The 24,414-nt window shown below is 35.5% G+C and overlaps 1 protein-coding gene across 5 annotated transcripts in view; it reads left to right on the top strand.

Annotated features, from left to right (window-relative positions):
• SPIRE1 (spire type actin nucleation factor 1) overlaps positions 1-24,414 on the top strand; it is a 200,926-nt gene that overhangs the window by 81,274 nt on the left and 95,238 nt on the right. For all 5 annotated transcript variants that reach the window (XM_049620471.1, XM_049620469.1, XM_049620470.1 and 2 more), the window contains exons 3-4: positions 2,987-3,220; positions 21,477-21,602. In XM_049620471.1, coding sequence (XP_049476428.1) covers positions 2,987-3,220; positions 21,477-21,602 — 360 coding nt within the window. The remainder of the gene's footprint in view (positions 1-2,986; positions 3,221-21,476; positions 21,603-24,414) is intronic.

Raw genomic sequence — 24,414 nt, 5'->3', positions numbered from 1 at the left:
TCTTCTCCTATTTAGTGGGTTGTCTTTTTGTTTCGTTGATTGTTTCCTTTAGGCTGCAAAATCTTTATTTTGATGTGGTCCTGATTATTTTTGCTTTTGTTTCCCTTCAACTTTGAAAGCAGGGAGTAGAGTTCCAAGTCACACGATACAAATGGATGAAAATATTCTGTATTTTCAGTGGGAAATAGTAAAAAAAAAAAAAAAAAAGTATTGGTTCAAAACTAGAAGTTGAGAAATTAAGCCTTATATACATTTTGAAACTTGTGTTGAGAAAATATTATTTCAGTTGATAAGGTAGATTTCAAATTTCGTAGAGATTTTTTAGAGTGAATGCCTCAATGCTTTTAAGGGCTGGAGAGTATATGATGACGATGACTCTGTTGTGCTTATCTTTAAAACTTCTGACTTTTCCTTTTCTTTGATACCACATAAATAAATTAAAAAAAAAAAAAAAACAGCATTGTGGTGCGCCTGGGTGGCTCAGTCAGTTGGGCGACTGACTTCAGCTCAGGTCATGATCTCACGGTTTGTGAGTTCGAGCCCCGTGTTGGGCTCTGTGCTGATGGCTCAGAGCCTGGGGCCTGCTTCAGATTCTGTGTCTCCCTCGCTCTGTGCCCCTCCCCCACTCATGCTCTGTCTCTCTCTGTCTCAGAAATAAGCATTTAAAAAAATATATTTTAAAAAAACGGCATTGTATAGATTTTTCACCTCTTTGGCTAGATTTATCCCTAGGTATTTTATGGTTTTTTGGTGCAATTGTAATTGGGATCGATTCCTTGATTTCTCTGTCTGTTGCTTCATTATTGGTGTATATGAGTGCAACCGATTTCTGTGCATTGATTTTATATCCTGCAACTTTGTTGAACTCATGGATCAGTTCTAGCTGTTTTTTGGTGGAATCTTTTGGATTTTCCATATAGAGTATCGTGTCATCTGCGAAGAGTGAAAGTTTGACCTCCTCCTTGCTGATTTGGATGCCTTTTATTTCTTTGTGTTGTCTGATTGCTGAGGCTAAGACTTCCACTGCTATGTTGAATAACAGTGGTGAGAGTGGACACCCCTGTCTTGTTCCTGACCTTAGGGGGAAAGCTCTCAGTTTTTCCCCATTGAGGATATCAGGGGTAGGTCTTTCATATAGGGCTTTTATGATCTTGAGGTATGATCTTTCCATCCCCTACTTTCTTGAGGGTTTTTATCAAGAAAGGATGCTATGTTTTGTCAAATGCTGTCTCTGCATCTATGGAGAGGGTCATGTAGTCTTGTCCTTTGTTTTATTGATGTGATATGTCACATTTATTGTTTTGCAGTTATTGAACCAGCCCTGCATCCCAGGTATAAATCCCACTTGCTTGTGGTGAATAAGTTTTTACTGTATTGTTGGATCCAGTTGGCTAGTATCTTGTTGTTTTGCATCCATGTTCATCAGGGAAATTGGTCTGTAGTTCTCCTTTTTAGTGGAGTCTCTGCCTGGTTTTGGAATCTAGGTAATGCTGGCTTCATGGAAACAGTTTGGAGGTTTTCCTTCCATTTCTATTTTTTGGAAGAGCTTCAAGAGAATAGGTGTTAACTCTTCTTTAAATGTTTGGTAGAATTCCCCTGGGAAGCCATCTGGCCCTGGACTCTTGTTTTTTGGGAGATTTTTGATTACTAATTTGATTTCTTTACTGGTTATGGGTCTGTTCAAATTTCCTATTTCTTCCTGTTTCAGTTTTGGTAGTTTATATGTTTTTTGGAATTTGTCCATTTCTTCCAGATTGCCCATTTTATTGGCATATAATTGCTCATAATATTCTCTTATTATTGTTTGTATTTCTGCTGTGTTGGTTGTGGTCTCTCCTCTTTCATTCTTGATGTTATTTGGGTTCTTTCCTTTTTCTTTTTAATCAAACTGGCCTAGGGGTTTATCAATTTTGTTAATTCTTTCAGAGAACCAGCTCCTGGTTCCATTGGTCTGTTCTGTTTGTTTGGTTTCAATAGCATTGATTTCTGCTCTAATCTTTATTATTTCCTGTCTTCTGCTGGCTTTGGGTTTTACTTACTGTTCTTTTTCCAGCTCTTTAAAGTGTAAGGTTGGGTTGTGTATCTGTGACCTTTCTTCCTTCTTTAGGAAGGCCTGGATTGCTATATTACTTCCCTCTTATGACTGCCTTTGCTGGGTGCCAAAGGTTTTGGATAGAGAAGAATTGTTTATATGTGATCTTTCTAAGCAGAAAAGAAAGGCTCTATTGAGGAATAACATAGAATTCCCTATATTAACACAAGTCTGGAGCATTTATCAGGGTTATATTAGGCAGTGATACATACCCAGTGTTCCTAAATTCGTATTTATATTTTCAGAGGTAATATTGGTGGAGGTGACAGGATAGGGAGGATTATCTATGCATTACACTGAAATCAGAGTTTGAAAAAGTCTCTCACTTATTTGTATCATATGAGAGATGTGTGTTTTCAATAATTAAATGTAACTCACTGGGCAGTGTTTATATGGTTATGAGTAGATTTGTTTGTTTAAACTTAAGTTAGCTGCTACTAATAATTGAGTTTGCAGTCTCTCACATTCCTGGGGTGTCTGTGAAATAGACATTGATAAACACCAGTGTAAAAGTTCTGAAAGAATATGTGCTTTGATAGCTCTGTCTGTTCTCAGAAATATCTTTTGGAAATGTGGATAATCCACCTGGTTAGTATTTTATATGAATGGATAATACAGATTTTAGTTTATAGTATAAATCTAAGAAAACAAAAAGAGTTCATGTATTGTATATACTGGATTGAAGAAGTCACACAAAAATTTCCATCTGGGATTTTTTTTTTTAATGCATAGGTGAGGCTTACCTGTCTCCTCAAATCTAATTTATTACCTGTTTCTGCAATGGAATAGATTATACTTAGCTTAAGTGTCATACTAAATATTTTATGCCTTACAGTTAGTTCTATAAAGCTATTTAGTCCATCTTCATTAATCACCTTTCTTTAATGTCCCTAGGTTATTGAATCTTTGGGAATTGTTATTTATAAAGCACTGGACTATGGTTTGAAGGAGAATGAAGAAAGGGAGTTAAGCCCACCCCTAGAGCAGCTCATTGATCACATGGCCAACACGGTCGAAGCTGATGGCAGCAATGATGAGGGCTATGAGGCTGCGGATGAAGGCCTGGAAGATGAAGAAGATGAAAAGAGAAAAGTCTCAGCCATCCGGTCATATAGAGATGTCATGAAGGTAAAGAGGCAGTTTACATAGTACTTGTTTTTAAGAGTTATTTCATTTTAGATTCTTAACTGTAGAGCACAAATTGATGGTTTACCAGAGGGGAGGTGGACAGGGGGATGGGTGAAACAGGTGATGGAGATTAAGGAGTGCACGTGTTGTGATGACAACAGGTGTATAAGTGTTGGATCAGTGTATTATACACCTGAAACTAACATTAACAACGTGTATTAACTAACTGGAATTTAAATGAAAACTTTTTTTAAAAAAGCATTTGGGGAAAAAATAAGTTATAAACTATAAAAAGTAAATGGGAATTCAGCATTTGATCATAGTTTGTAGATCTTTAGCTATAAGTGAAATGAATAAGGAACTAAAATACTCCTGGTTTTGTGATTTGTTCATAGCTTCAACATGGCCTTTTGTGATTAAATGATAACTCTCAAAAAACCACTTTTAGATATTATATGCTCCTAATATTACATATTATACACCAGCTTAACTGCACATTATGTCTTTTTTTTCCAATATATGAAATTTATTGTCAAATTGGTTTCCATACAACACCCAGTGCTCATCCCAAAAGGTGCCCTCCTCAATACCCATCCCCCACCCTCCCCTCCCTCCCACCCCCCATCAACCCTCAGTTTGTTCTCAGTTTTTAAGAGTCTCTTATGCTTTGGCTCTCTCCCACTCTAACCTCTTTTTTTTTTTTTTCTTCCCCTCCCCCATGGGTTTCTGTTAAGTTTCTCAGGATCCACATAAGAGTGAAACCATATGGTATCTGTCTTTCTCTGTATGGCTTATTTCACTTAGCATCACACTCTCCAGTTCCATCCACGTTGCTACAAAAGGCCATATTTCATTCTTTCTCATTGCCACGTAGTATTCCATTGTGTATATAAAGCACAATTTCTTTATCGATTCATCAGTTGATGGACATTTAGGCTCTTTCCATAATTTGGCTATTGTTGAGAGTGCTGCTATAAACATTGGGGTACAAGTGCCCCTATGCATCAGTACTCCTGTATCCCTTGGGTAAATTCCTAGCAGTGCTATTGCTGGGTCATAGGGTAGGTCTATTTTTAATTTTCTGAGGAACCTCCACACTGCTTTCCAGAGCGGCTGCCCCAATTTGCATTCCCACCAGCAGAACTGCACATTATGTCTTGAGTTGACTTCTGCATTTTCTTTTATGGACTGAATAACAACTGTGATCTAATTTATATGAAGATTCTGAATCTGAAGTATCACAGCTGATTGTGTAACTTTGTTTTCTTGACCTACTCAGTGCTATGTATATGTAATGAAACAAGTTCTGTAGCTTGAATTGAAAATTTCTTCTTAGTTAAATTTTTGTGTGTACTTGAAGAACATAATTTCTATAATGCTAAATGTACAGAGATTAAAATTAAGATTTGTCAATGTAGTCTTAAAAGAGAATTCTGTTTAGAGCTATTTGTATATGGTGTTTACTAGATTTTGTAAGCAATACTGGTTATATATCACTTATTTTACAACTTTTTAAAAAACATCCCAGAGAAAAGAATAGAGAGAAACTGTGAAGATAGTAGTTTCCAGGTGTACTGAAGCATACCCTGCTCCTTGTTCCTTCTTAGATGATAAATCTCCCAGAAACTCTGGAATAGGGCTCTACATTTATGATACTTATGAAATTCAGATATTCTTTAGCTCTTTTATTTTGTTTCTTTTTTTTAAGTTTATTTATTTTTTTAGAGATAGACATGAGCAGGGAACGGGGTGGGCGGGGGGGAGAGAGCGAGAGAGAGAGAGAGAGAGATCATCCCAAGCAGGCTCCATGCTGTCAGTATAGAGCCAGACATGGGGCTCAAATTTACAAACTGAGATCATGATCTGAGCCAAAATCCACAGTTAGATGCTTTACCAACCGAGCCACCCCTGTGCCTCTAGCTCTTTTAATACTTGCAATACTTCTCGTTTTAAATCAACAGTGTCTGTAGGTGAAATCCCCATAATGTGTAGAAATTAAAATTTCACACAGTTTATTCATTTTGTATTTTCTAGGGGTCAAGGTATATTTTATTTTTTTAAGTTTTATTTATTTATATCTGAGCCCATATCAAGAGTTGGATGCTCAACCAACTGAGCCACCCAGGCACCCCTTCAAGTATATTTTAAAATATATATACACTTAAAGGCCAGATAAAACTTTCTGCAGCCCACAGATGACCTGCTTGTTCCATTGCAGACCAGTGATAATGATTAAAAATGAAGAGTAAAAGGTTTTCCATTAAGACATAAACCTATTTATGCCTCTGAAATTGAGTCTGCAGTTTTTTGGTGGGGGCTGTGTAGGGGGCAGTGAACAGGGAATGGTGAATGAGGAAGAGAACACTCACTTAACCAGCTACAGCAATTAAGTTAACCCTGGCACCAGTAGAATGATAGATGTCATAGCCAGATTGCTCTCATACTGCAGATTTGGAAGATGAGGGCTAGGGATTTATTGGATTGTTATAATTATTATTCAAGACATTGAATATTTTAACTTATAAAAATTCTCAGACATTCAGCAATTTGAACTGAACTTGTTTTATTTTTTTAATTTGGGCTATTGCATCTGGATTCCTGCCTATCTTACTGCTACCTTAATATGAAAAATAAATAGTTAAAAGGGTGCTTATGTATCACAAAAATCCATTATTCATGGCCACATAGTGATACATAGAGTTTGTAGTTTAATTAATGAGTTGAAATCTTCAGTTAGTAAACTAACTTCTTGTTTATTTTGTTGGAAGAGAAGATGTAACTGAAGGAATATAACTACTTTCTCCTTATTGGAAGTGGAAATATGAAACTAAGTTTGAATAATATAAATAATAGAATATTTAGGAACTTGGAGAGAGCTTTTTTTTAATTCTTAGTGAGCAAGACCTCTTTAATGTGTAATGTTTCCCCTGAATAGTTATTTGTTCTTATTCTACTAATATTTTGTTATATTTTCATATATTTGTTGTTCTCTGAGCCTTATGATAACACTGTGAGGTAGATTGAGAAGACATTTTTATACCCATTTTACACATGGAAGAACTAAGGCTCAGAGAGGTATATGACTTCTCCAGCTTCATAGAACTGAGTAAGTAAGAAGGGTACATGGTGATTATATTCAGAGCTTATACTCTGGTAGGCCTCGTTTTACCATTTTCATACCAACTGTTGTTGCCCTGGATTATCGAATCCTATGATCTTTATTTTTTTTTTTAATTTTTAAATATTTATTTATTTATTTATTTATTTATTTATTTATTTTTGAGAGAGACAGAGAGAGTGAGCAGGGGAGGGGCAGAGAGAGAGCGAGAGGGAATCCCAAGCAGGCTCTGCACTGTCAGCACGGAGCTGATGCTGGGCTGAACCCACAAACCATGAGATCATGACCTGATCCAAAACCAAGAGCTTAATTTAACTGACTGAGCCACCCAGGTGTCCTATATTCCTTTTTTTTTTTTTAATATTTATTTATTTTGAAAGAGAGAGAACGTGAGTGGGAGGAGGGGCAGAGAGAGGAGAGAGAGAACATAATTAATATAAAGTATCTAGTATAGTTCTTGTCATGAATAACAATTTAATAGCATTTACTATATGCCAGGCATTTTCCTAGGTGCTAGGCACATAGCAATACGCAACATACAAATGGTCCCTACCTTTATGGCTCTTAATTTTAATGTAGAAAAATAGAATATAAACAAGTAAAGCATAAACACACACATGTAATTTTTTCTGACTCATTGCAGTCACAGATTTATGTCAGAGATAGAACATGTTCTTCCCTTAAATTAAGAATATAACACCTAAAGCATTTTCCTTTCAGTTGAAGTATTTCTTGAGAAATATATGAATATATATATGTGTTTATATATATATATATGTTTATATATATATATATGTTTATATATATGTATAACCTGTAACCAAGTACTTAACACCTTCAAGAAGCATTAACAAAAGATCATTCTAAAAAATTGTTTTCTTATCTGTAAGGGGCATCTGGGTGGCTCAGTCAGTTAAGTGTCTAACTTTCGATCTCAGCTCAGGTCTTGATCTTAGCATTGTGGGTTCAAGCCCTGCATTGGGCTCCACACTGGGTGTGAAGCATACTTTAAAAAAAATTATTTTTGTATCTGTAAATACATTCTGAAAAATATTCACCCAATTAACATTAATCAAAAAGAAGAGATTGTAGACATGAAGAAAAATTGGAGATTGATGGAGCACAAAGTGTGCAGGAAAGGAGATTGAAGAGTCAGGGTTAGAGATGATGGAAGAGTAAGACTTAAGACAGTGGATAGAAAGAATGAGTAAAAAAAAGTGGTGTGGAATCTAGGAAAAGTGTCTGAGAAATGGCTGAAATTAATATGAGAATAGTACATGAACAAAGTTCTTCATTTGAAATGAATGTAAAATTCTCAGTTTATTCATATATTCATTTACCTTTTGAAATGTAAAGTAAGCGTTTAGTGTGCCTTCTTTGTGCTGAGTGCTCTATCAGCACTTAGGTTGCTGAGATTAAATAGGGTTAAGTGAACCCCTGTGAAATAAGTATTATAGACCAGGTGCGTAGGACCATACTAGCTCATACACTACCTTTGGGCAAATGAGCAATAGGCGTTCCTTCTTCAAGATACTTGGCTTCCATCTGTAAGAAAATTGTCATAATAAATAGGAATTTGCAATGTCTGTGATGTGGAGGATGTCCTTCTAGATATAGTACCCTCGTGAACAGTCTGAACATACAGAAGTGGTGGTTCAACACGTGTACCTGAAATGCTCAGGGAGCACAGAAAGAGGCACTGAACTCAGCCTGGGGATTCTGATTCTCTTATACAATCCAGTCTCCCTAATAATCAGGGAATGCATATAAAGCAATGCCATTTGTAACTCTTTTGCAAGCAAGAAGTTACTTTTGTTGATATTTGAAATTATGGTAAATTATTTCATGTAGTAATTGATAGCTACAGTGTAAATTTTCATAGCCCTTATATAAAATAACTTGACAGTATATTTAAAAGTCTTCACTGTGTATGATAGCAAAAGGCTAGGAACATCCCAGATGTTCATTAATAGGGGAATGGTTGAATTAACTATGGGTATAGCTAGTTAGTGAAGTATTATATAACTATCTGAAAGGATTGAGGAAATCTCTCTCCAGGGTATATTGTTTAGGTGAAAAAACAAGGTGGGGCACCTGGGTGGCTCAGTTGGTTAAGTGTCTGACTTTGGCTGAAGTTATGATCTCCCAGCCTCATGGGTTCGAGCCCTGCGTCCAGCTCTGTGCTGACAGCTCAGAGCCTGGAGCCTGCATCGGATCCTGTTTCTCCCTCTCTCTCTGCCCCTCCCCATCTCACGCTCTGTGTCTCTCCTTCAAAAATAAACAAACATTAAAAAAAAAATTTAAGAATATGTATGAAGGTATTTGTTTATATTGTTTTAAAAAAGAGGAAAGAGGGGCGCCTGGGTGGCGCAGTCGGTTAAGCGTCCGACTTCAGCCAGGTCACGATCTCGCGGTCTGTGAGTTCGAGCCCCGCGTCAGGCTCTGGGCTGATGGCTCGGAGCCTGGAGCCTGTTTCTGATTCTGTGTCTCCCTCTCTCTCTGCCCCTCCCCCATTCATGCTCTGTCTCTCTCTGTCCCAAAAATAAATAAAAAACGTTGAAAAAAAAAATTAAAAAAAAAAAAAGAGGAAAGATAAATCAAACCTAAAGAAATTAGCTATAGATAAAGGAACAGAGCAGAAACAAGGACAGGCATTAAAGCGAAGCATCTCTGAGTATACTTAATTCTGTAGATTTGATTTAGAAATCATATAAATGTTTTACTAAATTATAAAACAAAGTTAAATATGGAAATATAATTCCCCCTGCATTCAAGGCAAATTGAACATAACTGTTCTCACACTGGAGACATAACTACATAGGAAGACCTACAAAGCTATAACCACATAGTAGCAGTGAGCACAGCTACCACCAGGTTGTGGTCTCTAAATATCACTCCCCATTAAAAGAATTCCAGGATTCCTTAGAGAAATGGCTAATTCGAGATCTGGGAAGGAGACGTATAAAATAGCCTGGAGCATCTTGTTATACCAGAACGCAAACAGACTATCCAAGATTACTGAATTATATAAAAAGGACTCGAAAGCCAACTCAAAGAAGTTCTGATTGGTCAGAGATGGAAAAATTTGATCATCGATAAGAACAATAGCTGTGATGAATTAAAAATCACATCAAATATTCTGAATTCCATGAACACATAAGTGAAAATAAAACCCTCATCGGTCACCTTTAGAGGCTGTTAGGGAATCAACTTATTTCAAAAATTGGCAAATAAGCAAATTCATCCTGCCTTTTCCCCGTGAAGAGGTTACCTTAGGTAACCAATTAGTTCTGTATAAGTTTCTTTTTATAAAAGTCCCAGCTAATATGTGAAAACAGAATAATAGGGATTGCAAAATGGTAATAATCTAATAAAGAAGAATAATGATAATAGCAATAATCATTGTGGCATCACAAGAGACCAGCAGACTTAGTTCACAGCACCACTTGGGAGGTACTCTTGCCAAGCAAGCAAACAAAAAACCCATCGATCTTCAATCTGATCAAGCCTCTAGATCTAACTACCAATTTGTAGGAAATCCAGGGGATATAGAAACATTTTAAAACCACCATAAAGATACAATCATCAAAATCCAGATTATGGGAAACTCTATAGGACAAATCATGTAATTTCTTTGATAAATACATAGAAGATAAATGGAGAGGGAGAGAGGAAAAACTTACATTAAATCAAACTTGATACATAGCACCCAGTTGCAATATATGAACCTTATATGGGTTCTAATGAAAATGAATAAATTGTAAAAATGTGTGTGACTGTTTGAGATAATCAAGAAAATTTTACCTTATGCTATATTTGATTTTAGAAATTACTCATATTTTAAATATGATAATAGTATTGTGTTTATTTTTTTAAAGAACTCTTATCTTTAGAGATATATGCTGAAATATTTATGTATGAAACTCAGATATATGGGATTTGCTATAAAATAATTCTAGAGGGTGGAGCTGAGCAGGTAAGGAAGTAGATAAAATAAGATTGACCATGAATTGATCATTGTTAACGTTGGATGATGTGTACATGCTGATTCATATACTATTCACCTAGTTTTGTTTTGACATTTTTTCTTATAAAAAATTAAAATACGTAAAAATATCCAGAATAATCCTTTGTGATAGCAATACTACTGTTAGAAATTTTTCAAAGAGGTAAGTTTTTTTCAATTAGATATGATTGACATATAACGTTAGTTTTAGATGTACAACTTAATGATTTGATATATGCATATATTGTGAAGTGATTATAATAAGTCTAGTTAACATCCATCACCACACATAGTTACACATTTTTTCCCCCTATGATGAGAACTTTTAAAATTTACTCTCTCAGCAACTTGCAAATATACAATGCAGTATTATTAACTGTGGTCACCATGCTGTACATTACATCCTCAGGACTTATTTTATAACTGTAAGTTTGTGCCTTTTGACTTCCTTCACCCATTTTGCCCACCCCTCTCCCTCTCCCTTTGCCAACTACCCATCTCTTCTCTGTACAAAGAGGTTATTCTTTTTAAGTTTTTATTTAAATTCTATTTAGTTATATAGTGTAATATTAGTTTCAAGTGTACAATATAGTGAATGATTCAACACTTCCATACATCACCTGGTACTCATTACAACAGGTGCACTCCTTAATCCCCATCACCTATTTTCCATCCCCCACCCACCTCCCCTCTGGTAACCATGTTTGTTCTCTATAGTTAAGAGTCTGTTCAAAGAGATAATTTTTAAAAGGTGAAAATGTTACATGGATACATTGAAGATATGTTTTTGTTTTTGTTTTGAGAAAGAGAGAACGAGCAAGGGAGGGAGCAGAGGGAGAAAGAATTTTTTTAATGCATTTTTTTCAGTTTTTATTTATTTATTTTTTGAGAGAGAGAGGAAGAGCAGGGGTGGGCAGAGAGAGAGAGAGAGGGAGAGAGAGAGAGAATCTCAAGCAGGCTCCACACCGTCAACACAGAGTCTGACGTGCGGCTCAAACTCATGAACTGTGAAATCATGACCGGAACTGAAATCAAGAGTTGGATGCTTAACTAACTGAAACAGCTAGGCACCCTGAGAGAGACAGAGACAGAGACAGAGACAGAGAGACAGAGAGAGAACATTTTAAGCAGGCTCCATGCTCAGTGTGGAGCCTGACGTGGGGCTCAATCCCTGATCCTGGAATCATGACCTGAGCTGAAATCAAGAGTCAGACTCTCACTAACTGAACTATCCAGACACCCCTTGAAGATGTGTTTTGTAGCATTATTTATTTATACTATTCTGTAATGAAATAAAGGGCTCATAAAGAAATGATGTATCAACTACATGGAATATTAGATAATCTCTAAAATTATAATTCTGTGAGTTGTTTAGCAATATGGAAAATTTCTGTATTAATAAATGGAAAAGAGACCACAAAGTTCTGCATATACTGGTATATGGGTAAAGAATGAAGGAAAATGTGGTAATTTGAAATAGTGTATTAGTGGTGGTGTGATTCAGAGTGCACCATTTAGCATCAGAAATTCTGTTCCTCTTATTTTTTACCATTTATATAATAAAAATTGTAAAATTCTAGTATATTAAGTATATTATTGGCCTTGAATAGTCTTACAGGTTATGCTTTCAGTGTTAATTTATAATTTAAAACAAAATGCAGCATGTTTCTGCAAATATAAAGTTTATACATAATAACCCCTGCTTATAAAAAGTTAGCAGGTTTTTGGTTTGCCATGTAATGTCAGATTTTGCAAACTATTTTGAAAACTCCTCAGGGGAGAAAAGAATGGTACTGTAGAATGTGATTTAAAATAGAAACAAGCTTTATGTATTTAATTTTATTATGCCAGACTAGATTAACCTGGTGCAGAATTTGTCTTCATTTTCAAAATGCACATGTATTATAAATAGCCTATACAGGATAAATGTATTATTTTCATCTATGTATGAATGTGGCCTTGATTTAATGGAACATATGCAAGGGAGGGCAAGATGTTTGAGCTTGTCATTACTGAATTAGGATTTCTGTGAATATAGGTTAGTTGAGTGAATAAGATTCATAAGTCAAACTAGAGAGACTCCAAAGAAATTGCAGTTTTCTGTATTTCAGAATGTTGTGTTCTCTAAGTTTTGAAATTTGCTGGGAACGTACTAATTTGTTGTTACTGATTTAGGCAAAAATTTAGTAATTTATACTAACTATATGATTCTAAATTTAAAGAAGATAGTCTTTGTACTTTTTGTTTTGTTATTAATTTCTTATGATAAATACGTGATTATACTCACTAGGCAAAACATTTTAGTTATATTAAGATAATATTCTACTTAGGTTTTGCAAATAAAATTCTGAACTTTGTGAACTGAACATTTTTAAAAACATTTGAATTTCAATAATCAAGAATAAATTGTGAGAAAATATTGGAGTCCGATGTTATCAACAGAGGACTATTATATGATAAATTCTAAAGATCTCAGAAGATACCATTTTGGTTATGCCATTTTCTTTTCTGGGATAATAGAATTTACACACATCGCAATTATGTGTTTCTAAACAAAGGGTGACTTGGATTGCTAAATGCTTTGGAATTTGGAGTTTAAGCAAAAACTATTCTCAATTGTGCCAAGGTTTTAAAAAAAACTTGATGGTATGTATAGTATTTTGACACCAATTAGGGTAAGAAACATCAGTAGATAATATATAAAATTTTTGAGTTACTGGCATACATCTTTGATGTGATACCAAATAAATTTTTTTCTTGTAGTTGGTGCATTGCTTCAAAAATACAGATATTAACTTATTTGACAAAAAAATGAAAATGTTTCAAAATGTTAGACAGTATTTATAAGGGGGCACCTGGGTGGCTCAGTAGGTTAACCGTCTGACTTTGGCTCAGGTCATGATATTACGGTTCGTGGGTTTGAGCCCTGCCTCGGGCTCTGTGCTGACAGCTCAGAGCCTGGAGCCTGCTTCAGATTCTGTGTCTCCCTCTGCCTCTCCCGTGCTCACACGCTGTCTGTCTCTCTCTCAAAAATAAATAAACATTAAAAAATTTTTTTAAAAAGAAAGTATTTGTAGGTTGTCTTTTTTTTTTTTTTTTTTAATCACATCTACCTAGTCAAGGTTTTCAGGTATTTTCAAGTTTTGTTGAAAACATGTAACAGGGTCCTATATGTTTAATGAAAACTTCAGAAAATTTATTTGGAGTCTAGCAATAGTATTAATGATTCTATATAGAGAATCCAGATAATGGAGTTCTCAGATTGACTTTGAATTTTAATTTAATTTTAAATCACATATTTTAAATCATTCTTGAAACTCAGGGTTGCAAGAGTCAGGGTTGAAACCTTGACTAGAAAACTAGAAAAGAGCCAGCTAGAAATTTTGAACCAAAAAATAAAATAACTGAAATAAAACTTGAGTGAATGGGTTTAATAGACTAGACAGTGCTGAAGAGAGAAAGAATGAAATGAAATATTGTCAGTAGAAAATACTCAGAATGAAGCACAAAGACACAAAAAGAATAAAGAATATAGAATAGAGGGTCAGTTACAAAGGCAGTACATCTAATTAAAGTTCTAAAAGGAGAGCAAGTAAAAGGGAGGATGGAAGAAATATTTGAATACTAAAAATTAATACATACTAAGGTAACAACATAATAATTAATAATTAATTAATTAATAATTAATACAAATTAGGAATTTTCCAAAACCATGGAAAACACTATGCCACAGATTCAAGAAACTCCACAAATCAAGAGAAAAAAAAATGAAAATAACATTGTTTCCTTATAGTTAAACTGCTAAAACTTACAAACAAAATCTTAGAGGGAAAATGAGACTGCACCTTTACTTACTTCTCAATAAAAAGAGTGGAAACCAGAAGACGATTTGAATGATTCTTTAAAGCTCTAGAATAGAACCTAAATACCTTTCAAGAATAAAGGTAAAATAGATCTCTTTCTGACAAACACACACCAGGAGTGGCCTAGAGTAGGAGTTGGGGAGTCATCAGCCTTTAGGTGGCATTTAAAGCTGATCTTAAAAATTTATTCATAGAACAAAGGCAGGTAGGTTAAGTAAGACATAACATAGTCCAGTCCTCTCCTTTTAGAAATAAACTGAAACCCAGCAATGTCAAATAAACTGTCCAAGGTCGTATAATATCATGTTGATAGAACCTACTCTTTTTCTCATTATGTTCCTCCATCCCCATATTGTCTCTTTTTTTGTAACTGTAAAAGATGGTTTTGTTGCATGCCTGCTGTGTACCATGTTGTATGCTAAAACACTTTAAAAACATGATTTTCTTGGGGCGCCTGGGTGGCTCAGTTGGTTAAGCGGCCGACTTCAGCTCAGGTCATGATCTCGCGGTCCATGAGGGCTGTGAGTTCGAGCCCCGCGTCGGGCTCTGTGCTGACAGCTCAGAGCCTGGAGCCTGTTTCAGATTCTGTGTCTCCATCTCTCTGACCCTCCCCTGTTCATGCTCTGTCTCTCTGTGTCTCAAAAATAAATAAATGTTAAAAAAAAAAAAAGAGTCTGACTCTTGGTTTCTGCTTAGGTTGTGATCTCGCAGTTTCGCAAGTTCAAGCCCCGTGTCAGGCTCTGTGCCGACAGTGTGGAGCCTGCTTGGGATTCTCTCTCTCCTTCTCTCTCTCTCTCTCTCTCTTTCTCTCTCTCTCTGACCCTCCCCAACTCGCACTGTCTCTGTCAAAATAAATAAACTTTAAAAAATATGATTTTCTATAATACAAAAGTAATCTACATTCATTTAGAGTGCATAAGAACTTGGCTTTTGGAGGTTGACTACATGGGTTCGATTCCACTTCTCTTGCCTACCTGTGTGATTTGAGTAAATTGCTTAGTTGTTCTAAATCTCAGTTTCCATATCCATAAATTGGCTTCTTGTGAGGATTAAATGAAATGCATTTAGGAACAAAGAACCAAATAAAAATCAAGCAGTTCATGGGCAGTGAAATAACCACTTGGATTATTTCTCCTCTGTGGGATTATTTCTCCTCTGTGTCAATGGTGACTTTGTGGAATTTTGTTGGTTTTTGTTAAGTTTTTAACACATATTTTTTAAAGTTTATTTGTTTTGAGAGAGAGGGAAAGCGTGTGTGGGGGAAGGGCAAAGAGCAAGACAGAGAGAAGGCGCTGTGCTGTCAGTGTTGAGTTCTACACGGGGCTTGATCCCACAGACTGTGAGATCAAGACCTGAGTCGAAATTGAGCCCAGACACTTAACTGACTGAGCCACCCAGGTGGCCTTAATACATATTTTAAATTGTGGTAAAATACACATAACATACAATTTATCTTTTAAATTATTTTATTTTATTATAGGTTTTTAAAAATTTATTTATTTATTTTGAGAGAGAGGAAGGGAGGAGCAGAGAGAGAGAGAAAGAATCTCAAGCAGGCTCTGTGCTGTCAGCACAGAGCCTGACGTGGGGCTCAAACGCAGAAACCATGAGATCATGACCTGAGCTGAAATTAAAGGTCGGATGCTTAACTGACTGAGCCACCCAGGCGCCCCTAAATTATTTTAAAGTGTACAGTTTAATGGCATTAAGTGTGTTCACAGTATTGTCCAGCCATCACCATTATCTAGTTCTAGAGATTTTTTATCACCTCACATGGAAAACCCTACTCATCACTTCTTATCCCTCATCTTTCAGCCCCTGGCAACCACTAATCAGCTTTCTGACTTTGTGGATTTGTGTATGCTGGGAATTACATATAAATGGAATCATACAATATGTGACCTTTTGTTGTCTGGCTTCTTTCACTTAGCATAATGTTTTTAAGGTTCATCCATGTTGTAGTGTGTATCAGTACTTTATTCCTTTTTATGAATGAATAAGATTCCACTATTTATACTACCTTTGTTTTTCCATGTATCAGTTCAGAACATTTGAATTTTTTCCACCTTTGGCTACTATGAAGAGTTGCTGGTATAAACATTGGTATACAAGTTTTCGTTTGAAAATTTGCTTTTTATTCTTTTTGATTTATAGTTGACTCTTGAACCAGTGCAGAGGTTAGAGACATCGACACCCTGCACAACTGAAAATTCACATATAATTTTTGATTCCCCAAAAATTTAACTAAGCAAACCAACTGTTGACCAGAAGCCTTACAGATAACATGAATAGTCAATTAACACATATTTTGTATGTTTTTTTTTGTTTTTTGTTTTTTGTTTTTTAAATTTTTTTTTTTAATGTTTATTTATTTTTGAGACAGAGAGAGACAGAGCATGAATGGGGGAGGGGCAGAGAGAGAGGGAGACACAGAATCGGAAGCAGGCTCCAGGCTCTGAGCCATCAGCCCAGAGCCTGACGCGGGGCTCGAACTCACGAACCGTGAGATCGTGACCTGAGCTGAAGTCGGACGCTCAACCACCTGAGCCACCCAGGCGCCCCAACACATATTTTGTATGTTAAATGTATTATATACTGTATTCTTACAATAAAGTAAGGTAGAGAATGTTATTAAGAAAATCATGAGAAATTACATTTTATACTAAATGTATTTATATTTTAAAAATCTTCATGTAAATGCACCTGAACAGTTCAAACCCATGTTGTTCAAGGTCAACTGTATACTGAGGGGTTGGATTGCTGATCACATGGTACCTTTTTGATGAACCACCAAACTGTTTTTCACTGTGGCTGTACCTTTTACATTTCTACCAGCAATACATAAAGGTTCCAATTTCATCACATTCTCATCAACAATTATTTTCCATTTTTGGTTTGTTTGCTTTTATAGCTATCCTACTGGGTCTGAGTGGTATCTCCTTGTGGTTTTGATTTACATTTCCCTAATAACTAATGATGTTGAGCGTCCTTTTCTGTGCTTTTTGGTCAGTTGTATATTTTCTTTGGAAAAATGTCTGTTCAAGTCAGTTTTTACATTGGGTTGTCTTTTTCATTGTGTTTAAGAGTTCTTTATATATTTTGCAGAGCAGGCCCTTATCAGATATGTGATTTGCAAATATTTTCTTCTGTGCTGTGGGTCTCTTGAAAGTGTTCTTCGATGTACAAAATCTTTTAACTTTGATAAAGTCTAATTTATCCATATTGTTGTTGCTTATGCCTTTGGTGTCATATCTAAAAAATCATTACCAAATCTATGAACGTGAAGGTTTATCCCTTCCTGTGTTGTCTTCTAAGAGTTTTATATTTTGGGGCTGCCTGGGTGGCTCAGTCGGTTAAGCATCTGACTTCAGCTCAGGTCGTGATCTCACAGTTCATGAGTTCGAGCCCTGCATTGGGCTCTGTGGTGACACCTCAGAGCCTGGAGCCTGCTTCAGATTCTGTGTCTCCCTCTTTCTCTGCCCCTCCCTAGCTTGCACTCTGTCTGTCTGTCTCTCTGTCTCTCTCAAAAATAAATAAACATTAAGAGTTTTACATTTATTTATTTTTGAGAGACAGAAAGAGATAGAGCACAAGTGGGGGAGGGGCAGAGAGAGAAGAAGACACAGAATCCTAAGCAGGCTCCAGGCTCTGAGCTGTCAGCACAGAGCTCGACATGGGGCTCAAACCCACAAACCACGAGATCGTGACCTGAGCCGAAGTCGGACGCTCAACCGACTGAGCCACCCAGGCGCCCCAAAACATTAAGAGTTTTATATTTTGGGCTGTTAAATTTAAGTGTCTGATCCACTTTGAGTTAATTTTTATAAATGGTATAAGATAGGAGTACAACTTCATTTTTTTATTTTTTTATTTTTTTTGTTGTTTTGTTTTTGTGTTTTTGCATGTGACTATCCAGTTTTCTCAGCATCATTTGTTGAACAGACTGTTCTTTCCTAATTTAATGGTCTGGGCACTTTTGTCAAAAATTAATCAACCAAAGATACATGGGTTTATTTCTGGACTCTTAATTGTATTCCACTGATCTATAGGTCTTTCCCTATATACCACACTGATTTGATTACAGTAATTTTGTAGTTTTGAAATAAGAAGTATGAGCCTTTCAATTTTGTTGTTTTGAAGATTGTCTTTGCTATTTGGGGCCCCTTGCAATTCCATATGAATTTTAGGATCAGCTTTTCTGTTTCTTCAAAAAAAGCCATGAGGATTTAGTTAGGGATTGCATTCAGTCTCTAGATCACTTTGTGTAATTACTGCCATCTTAACAATATTGTCTTCAAACCCATGAAATGTAGGATGTCTTTCCATGTATTTGAGTCTTTCAGCAATATTTTTAGTTTTAAGTGTGTAAGTCTTGTACCTCCTTAGTTAAATTTATTCCTTAGCATTTGTTAATACTTTTATAAATGGAATTGCTTTCTTAACTTCATTTTCTTTTTTTTAACATTTAGATGAGTACTTTGTCCATTTTTCTATTTTTAATATAATTTGTTGTCAGGTCAGGTAACATATGTTGTATACAGTGTGCTCTTGGTTTCGGGAGTAGATTCCTGTGATTATCGCTTACATACAACACCCAGTGCTCATCCCAAGTGCCCTCCTCAATGCCCATCACCCATTTTCCTCTCTCCCCCACATTCCCTCCCCCATCAACTCTCAACTACCCTATGACTCAGCAACAACACTACTAGGAATTTATCCAAAAGATACAGGAGTGCTGATTCATAGGGGCACTTGTACTCCAATGTTTATAACAGTGCTTTCAATAATAGCCAAATCATGGAAAGAGCCCAAATGTCCATCAATTGATAAATGGATAAAGAAGATGTGCTTTATATGTACAATGGAATACTACTTAGCAATGAGAAAGAATGAAATCCTGCCATTTGCAACAATGTGGATGGAACTAGAGAGTATTATGCTAAGTGAAATAAGTCAGTCAGAGAAAGATATCATGTTTTCACCCATAGGTGGATCTTGAGAAACTTAACAGAACCATGGGAGAAGGGAAGTGGAAAAATAGTTTCAAACAGAGAGGGAGGGAAACCATTCATTTTTTGCTTGCTCATTGATATAGACATACACCTTTGTATGTGTGTGTATTGATTGTGTATCCCACAACTTTGCTGAAATTGCTCATTAGCTCCAATAGTTATTTGTGAATTCCTTTGGATCATATATATATATGATTATATATCATATATATATATGATTATGTCATGTGCATTAAAAAACATTTTTAGACCTAGTTATTACTTTTATACCGGTGTTTTTTCAAGTTGCTGGTCACAGCCTATTAGTGGAGCATGAAATCGATTTAGTGTAAGTTTTGTTTTGTGAAATTTTCGTGTATAAAACATAGATGTAGGCATGTATTTGAGTCCTTGTATAAAATATATTTCTTACTGGGAATTATAGTCAAAAATATTATGCCGTATTTCACACCATGTAATTAGAATGTAAAATTATGGGATTGGTTAGATGAGCATGAAACTCTTAGCAGTTGCTTTTCATTACCTTGGATATGAAATTGTATATTGGAAGCTGTCTTCTGTGTATAAAAGTAAGTATGCAGAAAAATCCTCTGTTCATTGGTAGCTCTGTGAAAAACAAGCTTGTGAGTTTTTTTAAAGTTTTAATTTAAATTCCCGTTAGTTAACGTGCACTGCGACATTAGTTTCAGGTGTACAGCATAGTGATTGAACACTTCCATATATCACCTGCTGCTCATCAGAGGTACACTCCTTAATCCCCATCACGTATTTCATCCACCCTTCCCCCTACCTTCCCTCTGGTAACCATCAGTTTGTTCTGTAGTTAAGAGTCTGTTTCATGGTTTATCTCCCCCCGCCTTTGCTCATCTGTTTGTTTTTAAATTCCACATATGAGTGAAATCTTATGGTATTTGTCTTTGACTGACTTATTTCGTTTAGCATAATACTCTCTAGAACCATCCATGTTGTTACAAATGGCAAGATTTCATTCTTTTTTATGACTAATATTCCATTGTATAGCTTGTGAGATTTTTGTTTTTTGTGCTTTCTGATAAATCAATTCTTAGCCTCCTTTTGGGTACTGTGGGGAAAATTTCTTACTGAAACCCAAGGTATTTTTCTTGAGAAGAATATACTTTATTAAAGATAGTAATCTAATAAATGACATGTGATACTTATTACAAATGAAAATAACAGAAGGCACATTATGAAGGATAGTATAATCTACAAAGACATCTTTTATTCTCCAATGGATAGAAATTATTAAAATACAATAAAATGTATGTTTTCAGTAATTGTATTAATGTCAAATTTACTGAATATAGTAAAGAATTAAGGGAGAACCTACATCTTTTTAAAGAAAATGAAGTCCCTTAAAACATAACTATAGTACATGGTTACAAAATTATTACTTTACAAAAAAGCAAAATTATTCCCATGCACTAGACCCTTGATAGGATATCTTTCCAATCTAATATATTAAATGGCGTTTGAGTTTTCTAAATTGTTGTGCATCTTTTACCCACTGGTAGTTTTGGGGGGATTATGGACTATGTACGGTAAAAGACATCGAGACTGGAGATACGACCAGCAGACTTATTCTGCCCTCTGCTCTCTTTGCTGCACTCTCCATTTACTGATGGAGCATCTTCCCTGTGGTCCACATGTCATCCCAACAGTCTTTTTATTGCATTACACAATTCAGCATGTATTGGGATGAGCCTGGGCTTCAGAAACCCATAAAACTATGTTTAATTCTTCTCCGTCATGTCAACTTCTGACTGTGGACAATTCACTTGAGTCCTCTTAGCTTTAGTTTCCTTTGCTGTAAAATGGAGATAATTCCGGGCTACACTGAAGAGTAAATGATATTATGCTGTGTACATGACATGTCAAATATAGTGCCTGGCATGGTAAAAAGTAAATGACAGCTATTAAAATACCTGCATTATGATTAACACTTAGTAAATGGTAGTTCCCTTTCTACTTCCAACCAAAACTTTTATATATGTCCTATCATTTTCAAATAGAAGCTAACTAATTTTACTAAGCTCATCTGTACTATTGGCCGTTTGTTAGTGGACCACTTTTTCCATATAATTTTACTGATGATTTTGTGATGCATTAGGCTTTGGATGATGGGGATTGCCTTACTGTCTGATATAAAAATAGGAATATACTGGGTATATCTGTCTTTTAGGTACCAAAAACCCAAAATAATAAATGAGCCCTATTGTTTTATTTTCTTCTTCTGTAGTTATGTGCTGCTCATCTGCCAACTGAATCAGAGGCACCAAATCATTATCAGGCAGTATGTCGTGCACTGTTTGCAGAAACAATGGAGCTGCATACATTTCTGACTAAAATTAAGAGTGCAAAGGAGGTGAGTACTACTGCTTTCATATTTATTGGTATTGTGGAAAATTAACTTGAATTTTCAACACTGTCCGTCATATTATTTAAAATATTTCTTACCATCCTTATGATGGTAATATGATGTTTATTCCTAGGTATTTTATTATTTTTGGTGCAATTGTAAGTGGGGTTATTTTCTTAATTTCTCTTTCTGATGCTTATTAGTGTATAGAAATGCAGTGGATTTCTGTGCATTGATTTTATATTCCGTGACCTTACTGAATTCATTTTCAGTTCTGGTAGTTTTGGGATGTAATCTTTAGGGTTTTCTAGAAATAGTGTCATGCTATGTGCAAATAGTGAGTTTTACTTCTTCCTTGCTCATTTGGATGCCTTTTATTTCTTTTTCTTGTCAGATTGCTGTGGCTAGGACTTAGAAACTGGACATCCTTGTGTTGTTCCTGATCTTAGGGGAAGAGCTATCAGTTTTTCAGTATTGAGTATGATATTATCTGTGGGTTTTTCATATATGGCCTTTATTATGTTGAGGTGTATTCCCTCTGAATGTACTTTGTTGAGGATTTTTATCATGAAAGGATGTTGTGCTTTGTCAGATGCTTTTTATGCATCTATTAAAATGATCATATGGTTTTTTATCGTTTTTCTTACTGATGTGATTTATTATGTTGATTGATTTGTGAATATTGAACTACTTTTTTGCATCCCAGGAATAAATCCCACTTCATCGTGGTGAATGACTTTTTAAATGTAATGTTGGATTCAGTTTGCTAGTATTTGTTAAGGAGTTTTGCATCTATGTTCATCAGAGATACTGGCCTGTGGTTCTTTTGTTTTGTGCTGTCTTTATCTGGTTTTGGTATCAGGGTAATGCTGACCTCATAGAATGAATCTGGAAGTTTTCTTTTATTTTTTGGAATAGTTTGAGAAGAATAGGTATTAATTCCTCTTTACATGTTTGGTAGAATTTACTTATGAAGCTCTCTGGTCCTGGATTTTTGTTTGTTGGGAGTTTTTTGATAACTTATTCAATTTCATTGGTGATAATTCATCTGTTCACAGATGTCTTCCTAATTCAGTTTTGGAAAATTGTATATTTCTAGGAATCTATCCATTTCTTCTAGGTTGTCCAATTTGTTGGCATATAAGTTTTGATAATATTCTCTTATCCTTTGTATTTCTGTGGTGTCAAGTTGTTATTTCTTCTCTTTCATATCTGATTTTGTTTAAAATTAAATCTGTTCTAGGGGCACCTGGGTGGCTCAGTTGGTTGAACGTCCAGCTTCAGCTCAGGTCATGATCTCACAGTTCGTGGGTTCGAGCCCCACATCAGGCTCTGTGCTGACAGCTCAGAGCCTAGAGCCTGCCTTGGATTCTCTGTCTCCCTCTCTCTCTACCCCCCCCCCCCCCCCGACTCATGCTCTGTCTCTGTCTCAAAAAAATGAATAAACCTTAAAAAATTTTTTTAAATAAAATTAAATCTGTTCTTTCTTTTTAAAAGAATCTGTGTTTTTAAATGCAAGTGTATGAATCCATTTTATTAAGCAAAGATTTTCTTTTTTTTTTTTTAATTATTTCTTTTAAGTTTATTTATTTTGAGAAAGAGAGAGAGAGCACAAGTGGGAGAGGGTCAGAGAGAAGTAGAGACAGACCCCAAGCAGGCTCTGCAACATCAGTGCAGAGCCCGATGCGGGACTCGAACTCAAACTGTGAGATCATGACCTGAGCCAAGATCAAGAGTTAGATGCTTAACCAACTGCTCCACCCAGGTGTCCCTAAGCAAAGATTTTCATAAAGCTTCCTTACAAATGAGAAATGTTCAATCAGTTTCCCATATGACTTGCTTTTCACTATCTTTCTGCCACTCTTTTTCCATTTTAAAAGATGCGGTACCTGTTTCAGGAAGGGATAAGGACTCAGGAAGTAGGCTACATATTTGATAATTGAACTATTTTATAGTGGATTTGGATAAATATCTAATGGAGGTAGTTGGAATTAATATTCATATAATTTATGACCTCATTTTAGCTATTTTCTTACATTATTATTCATCACTGTGACTTAAAATGTTATGTGTAGAGTCCAAATGAACCATTTTAATTTATTTACGAGCTGAATCACCATAGTGTACATCACACAGATGGTTGTGAAGATTCATGAGCTCTATATAAAGCAGTGCAGCATCTGGCACACAGTAAGAGCTCAGTACATGATAGGTGGTGGGTATCATTTCTTTTATGACTAAAGTGCAGAGTTTATGTGAAGCACTAGTTTAAAACTTATGATAACACACAGTTTGGGGAGGGATACAAATGGCATATGTAAGAGTGGAAGGAAAATTTTAACCTATACTAGACTTATAAGACTAATTAGTTCTGGTAATAAGTGACAGATGTGTTATCCTTAATAAACCACCTTAAATAAATCCATTGTTTATGTCTGAATAAGAGCTCTAAGCATTCCTCTTCTGTCCTAGCCAGGATACTGCTTACAGTCTGTCTTTTTGTTATAGGCCAGTGAAAAACTGTTTATTTTTTTAGGATTTTATAGAGTTAGACCAAGAAGAAAGTCTTCAGTGGGGTGGAAAAGGTGGAAAAATGACTATGTGTTATTTGAAGAATAATTAAAAATGCATCATGGACTAGCTTTTCCTCCTGGATAGAACCAGAGGATGTAAGATCCGTTTAAAAGTTTCAGAGTAAACATCCGAAAGTACATTCTCAATTAAGGTTTATTACGTAGTAGAAAAGATTACTTTTTAAGCTTGTAATTGTCTTCCCCAGTTTGTTAAGTTTGAGATTACCTTGTCCAGAGAACAAGTA

Source organism: Panthera uncia (genome assembly GCF_023721935.1).
Source record: "Panthera uncia isolate 11264 chromosome D3 unlocalized genomic scaffold, Puncia_PCG_1.0 HiC_scaffold_8, whole genome shotgun sequence".
NCBI classification, from domain to species: Eukaryota; Metazoa; Chordata; class Mammalia; order Carnivora; family Felidae; genus Panthera; species Panthera uncia.
The sequence above is the reverse complement of the archived record's forward strand: the minus strand, read 5'-3'. Positions and strand labels throughout refer to the sequence as shown.